Consider the following 6,000-nt stretch of genomic DNA (forward strand, 5'->3'; position numbering starts at 1 on the left):
TTTTGGCTCAGGTCGTGATCTCAGGGTCATGAGATCGAGCCCTGTGTTGGGCTCTGCGCACAGCGTAGAGTCTGCCTGTCCCTCTCCCGCTGCCCCTCTCCACGCTCACGTACTCTCTAAAATAAATAAAATAAATCTTAAAAAAAAAAAAAGTTGGGAGATAGAAAAGTAAAATAAGAATATTTCCGCTACTTGTGGTATATAATAAACATTTGTGAGTTAAAGAATTATACTGGTTGTTGTATCTTAGCGGATTGAATTTACTGCTGTATGAAAAATAATTGTGTGTAATGTGTTTCTCCTAGAAGATAAAATTATCTTGATAAAGTTTTAGTAAGCTAAAACAGAAATGTGAAAACATGTTAGATGCTTTCATTTTCTTCATAAAATAAATCTAACCAGTTCATTGACTTTTTGAGGCTATTATTAATGTGTATTTTTCTGGTTCTGGTGTATCTTTCCCCAGTGAAACATAACTAATAATTTAAGAACATGATTGACTATGTATTTATTAGGAAAAAAAATTGTCAAGCATTTCTCTTATTGAGCCTTAAAACAAATTTTTGCAAGTGTGTACTTCAGGAGGATTAGTGACAAAAGCACTATACTGTAAAGGCCAACATTTTGTAAATGTAAATTGCTGGTTTGGTAGTACTTTTTTAAAATTGTATGCAATAACAGGCCTCTGGACCAACGTCCTTGGAAAGGCCTTTATTATTTATAAGAACTTAGTTTTACTGAATATGTAGTTCAATTAAAGCAGAAATTATTAGACTATATTTTATATTATTAACACCAATATTCTTTAGCATTTTTCCTCTAATTTACAAACCACCACAGACTGACATCCCCATTTTACTAAGATTTTTGTATACTCTTACTGCAACTTTTAAAAAAAACAAACTGTTTAAGTCTTCTGTTTCTTTTTTTTTTCCTATAGGAGTACCAAAATCGAATCTCCTGCACACCAAATCGTTAAGGGGCCATAAAGACTGCTTTGAAAAATACCATTTGATTGCAAACCAGGATTGTCCTCGATCAAAACTTTCAAAAAGTACTTATGAAGAAGTTAAAACCATTTTGAGTAAGAAGATAAACTGGATTGTACAGTATGCACAAAATAAGGATCTGGATTCTGATTCCGAATGTTCTAAAAATCCCCAGCATCACTTGTTAAATTTCAGGCATAAGCCAGATAAAAAGTTACTCCCACAGTTTGACTCCCAGGTACCAAAGTATTCTGCAAAGTGGATAGATGGAAGTACAGGCGGTCTCTCAAACTGTTCACAAAGAATATTGGAGCAGAGGGGAAATACAGACTTCGGGCTTGCTATGTTGCAAGATTCAGGTGCCACTTTATGCCACAGTAGTGTATTGTGGCCTCATAGTCACAACCAGCCACAGAAAAAAGAAGAGATAATCTCTAATCCAGAGGCTAATGTCCGGGTCCAGCATCCACGTTACAGCAGAGAGGAATGTAAGTAAAATGGGGAGAAAGGTAAAGATTGCAGTTTTGTTGGCTTTGGTTTTTTTTACATTTTTTATATATGTGATATATCAAGAATTTGGCTGTAGAATTATAGATTTTTATAGCATATTTAAACGACCGGATCACCCTAGCAAAAATGAGGTGTCTTGGGGCGCCTGGGTGGCACAGTTGGTTAAGCATCTGACTCTTGATTTCAGCTCAGGTCATGATCTCAGGGTGTGAGATGGAACCCTGTGTCAGGCCCATGTTGGGCATGGAGCCTGCTTTAGAGTCTGTCTCTCCATCCCGCCCCCCCCAAAAAGATTCTCTCCCTCTGCCCTTTCCCCTCCTCCCCCCCAAAAATTTTCCATCAGTTCTCTGAAATACTCCTCATTATGTCGTAAAGCATTCGAATTCTACAGTCCATCATATCTTTTGCCATTTTAAATTTATTAAACTAATGGAATTGACAAACAGAAGGAAGTTCAGAGTTCATATAGTTTAGAAGTACGTCTTCAAGCATTGGCTAACACACACTGTCCCATTCCTCATCCCTACAACACTGATTGACTGGGGGTGGCATTTCAAAAGCCAAAATCTGACATTTCACTAAAGGACAGAGGTAATGTGTGCACTTATTTTAAAGTTGGAAAAAGTGAGCCTTTCAGTTTGCATTTATTTCTGCAAAAACTCACAGAAGCTGAGATAATTTTAATTGACTCTAAGTCAAGTGATTTTAGAGCTCGAAGGGACTATGGGTGTATTTTTATACAACTTCTTGATTCTACATATGAATTATCTAAGGTCACACAACAAGGTAGACAAATCAGTTTTTCAGATTATTTCCACAGTACTTTTGTGTCTTTCCCACTGTGCATCATGAACTATGTAGTGCTTAAGTATAATCAACTTAATGAGTAGTGACTTGTAGCACTTTTTAAAAACTGAAACAAAGGGACACAAGAGAATCCAATGGATGTAATACTAAGTATTCTCTGGCAAAACTTTTGATTCAGGTGGAGGTGTACTGGGATGTGTACTGGTGTAAAATGTTTCTTACTGTGGGTTGCGGTAGGATTTGAAAATGTCCTCTACCCTGCAGGAGTTAATGAATGAGTCCTAGAATATTGGTGAATACTATATTGACAGATAAGTGCCAGTGTTTTTTTAAAAATAGAATATTGGAGGCACCTGGGTGGCTCAGTCGTTAAGCGTCTGCCTTCGGCTCAGGTCACGGTCCCAGGGTCCTGGGATCAAGCCCCGCATTGGGCTCCCTGCTCCGCGGGGAGCCTGTTTCTCCCTCTCCCACTCCTCCTGCTTGTGTTCCCTCTCTCGCTGTGTCTCTCTCTGTCAAATAAATAAATAAAATCTTTAAAAAAAATAAAAATAGAATATTGTTTTAGTGATGTAGATGGTTTATTTTCCCATGTTATTGTGGTAATTAACATATTTTCATGTTTCAGTGAATTCGATGACTCTTGGTGAGGTAAAGCAACTGAAAGCAAAGCTCCGACAGGAAATACAGGGTAAAGAATCAGTGTCAATGTTTTATGCATGTGAAAATGTTGATACAGAAAATCCCCTGTGACAGGACACTATTAGCTTTATCCGCATTTAAATTTGGAAATGGGATTAGAACCTATTGGAGTTCCCAGCGCAAAAAGAATAAGAAAACAACGTCTTTATGAAATCAAGAGGAAATAAGTTTTTCTTATTGCAGTAAAAATGGAGAGCTCTACCTCTGAGCTGAACCTCTACCTCATCCTAAGTTTATTATGCCAGGCACCTGGGCATGCACTCCCTGACAGTTCCACAAGGTTGTATTAGCCCTGTTTTGTGGAGTTTTTTAAATTATAAACACTTTCAAACACAAAAGTAGTGAGAATAGTATAGTGAACCCCTTTACCCATCTTCACCAGCTTCAACTTACTATCAGAAGCATAGCTAATTTTCTCTCAGCTCTACTTGCCACCCATTCCTTTCACCTCACCCCCACCCCCAGCTGGATTATTTTGAAACAGATTCCAGACAACATATTGTTTGTCCACACATACTTCAGGGTTTTCTCTAAAACATAACTTTTTTTTAAGGTAATCACAACCTCATTATCACACCTTAAAAAAAAGAAAAACAGCTCGTAATTCTTCTGACATCATCAAATAGTATGCTAACACTAACAACAGTTAATGCTCAAATTCCCCAATTGTTTCCTTTTTTTTTTTTTAAAGTACTTGATTCCCATTTAGGTGAGGAAACACTTCAGAGACATTAAGGTGCTTTCCAAGATCACACATTCGGTTAATAACAGATTAAGGATTACATCACCCCTTCCTTAATTCCACAGCCAGTGTAACAATAATAATAGTAATAGCAGCTTCTATTTATCAAGTGCTTATTCTGTGGAAAGTACTTTACAGGTATGATCTCATTTGCTCCTCACAGTAAGCCTGTGAGGTGCTTACTGTCAATATCGAGGTTATACATAAGAGGAAATTAAAATGTAGTTTAAGTTACTTGCCTGAGACTCATAAAAGCGTAGGAACAAGAATTCAGAAATGAAGGTAGTCTGATTCCAAAGCCTCTTAGAGGGGTTTCCAGACCTAGATATTAATGGGCACTTCCTGTCCATAAGCCATTGTAGATACTGATTGAACCCATTTATGTATTTAACTACCTTTTAAATCTTTACAGAAGTTTTTGAAGAGTTAACACACCAAGTGCAAGAAAAAGATTCTTTGGCCTCAGAGCTCCACGTCCGCCACGTTGCCATCGAACAGCTTCTCAAGAACTATTCCAAGTTACCATGTCTGCAAGTGGGGCGAACAGGAACGAAGTCACACCTACCCATAAACAATTAAACTAAACTTACACTTACGTCCTTTGCCCTCATGCCCCTACCATTTATTGGTCTGCCAGACATGCCAACTTTGAAGAAGTTGAAGAAAGTTGTGGTCCATTTTTTTATGGTCATTAAATTTGCAAAGCTGAAGGCAGTATCTAACATCTTCGTCAAATAAAGCAGATCGTTACGCTCTAGTCTTCTAGAATTAATCATTTTGGTTCATTTTGGGAATCTTCTTCCCATAATTACTAAATGGCCCTCCCTAACTTACCACATGTGACTACTGTTACAGTGTGATTTTATTAAACATATTTTAATGTAATTCACCTGTCAAAACAGAAAATTTTTAAAAACTCCTTAGATTAGTCTGAACTACTAAAGATAATTTTAAGAGGGAAATGGAATTCATAATACACCTCTTATTTATTATGAGCAATATTTTAATATGAAAATTTTATATATAAAAATGCTATTTTAGGTACCTTTCCGTTCTCTTTATAAATGTGTATTTGAATGCCTCTGTATATTTACACTTTCCTGTGTGAATATGTTCATCCATATTTCAGATCCCTGCATTTTATTCTCTTAATATGCTCTTTTTACTATTATCTTGTTTTCCAAAGATAAATGTATTTTGGAGTAGATCTCTATCTAGTTGAATTGTTTTGACTTCTAATAACTCTTATATGAAAGAGGAGTTAATAACTTTTTAAAGCAAGTATCCAAGGAAAAAAAAGTACATTATTTTTTTCTAACAAAAGCAGTTCTGAGTTCAGAAAGAAAATGCTAATCTAGTTTTCATATGTCACCTTGTCTCCATAGAAGTAAAAGCCTCTTCTACTTCATTATTATTTTCATTCTAATGACTTTGATGTGTTAGAATTTGGACAGAGTAAGTCAAGCCTCACTTCCAAGTCAAACGTAATATCTGTCAAATTGAATGTGCTGCAAAATTGTTGTCCGATCTTTGAAAAAAGCTTCAAATTCTTCTGTTTGCCGCTTCAGATACAGGTTCAAGAATCCTTAAACTGTCCAAATTCTCTTAGCAGCATCACTGAAATTTGTACCCAAAGAAGGCATTGTGAGGTATTTTTCTAAACTTTAGAATTTAAAGGAGGAAAGAGAACACTGCTTGACACAGAAAAGTAAGACTCTAGTTCAAAAAAATAAGCCCATTTCGAAAGGATATTCTTGGAAGTTGCCTGTGATGTTGCCAAAGAATTTTGAACTAGTAGGTCATCTCGAACAGCTAGATACGTTTTTTAACAGTGTATTACATAGTAAAATCATAACCAGTGCAGAATTAAAATGGGCTCTAAATTCTGTTTTTAGTTGGTACTTAGAATGTATTTATGAGGTAAGATCCTTTGCTTGAAAGAACCTGCAGAAAAGCCCATTAGCTTGGCAGCTTCGTGCATAAAGATATGAATGACTTCTATCTTAAATCTGGCAGCCTGCCCCCGCGTGGGTCAGATTTGAGTCTTGAACACACGAACAGTATTTGACTAAGCAAAGAAATGCCTCTATCTAGTAGAAAACAACTTTTTGTAATGCTAAGATGTGTTAAATTTGCCTGAGAGTATTAATTGATAACCACAATTGATTTAAGTATGACATAACTGGTTTTGGAGCTTTTGAAAAATGTTTTCAATTTCTGTCGATTTTTTGAGTCATCCAAAATGAATTTAAA

General features: G+C 36.2%; 1 protein-coding gene across 2 annotated transcripts in view; it reads left to right on the forward strand.

The window, feature by feature from the left end:
* Positions 1–4,501, forward strand: part of C1H21orf91 (chromosome 1 C21orf91 homolog) — a 28,324-nt gene extending 23,823 nt beyond the window's left edge. Inside the window, exons 3-5 of one of the 2 annotated variants that reach the window (XM_021679279.1) lie at positions 941–1,477; positions 2,932–2,994; positions 4,160–4,501. In XM_021679279.1, the coding sequence (XP_021534954.1) occupies positions 941–1,477; positions 2,932–2,994; positions 4,160–4,326 (767 nt within the window). In that variant the 3' untranslated portion in view covers positions 4,327–4,501. The remainder of the gene's footprint in view (positions 1–940; positions 1,478–2,931; positions 2,995–4,159) is intronic. The other variant, XM_044913801.1, reaches the window with a different exon arrangement.
* The last annotated feature ends 1,499 nt before the right edge of the window (positions 4,502–6,000 follow it).

Source organism: Neomonachus schauinslandi, chromosome 1 (assembly GCF_002201575.2).
Source record: "Neomonachus schauinslandi chromosome 1, ASM220157v2, whole genome shotgun sequence".
Lineage (NCBI taxonomy): Eukaryota > Metazoa > Chordata > Mammalia > Carnivora > Phocidae > Neomonachus > Neomonachus schauinslandi.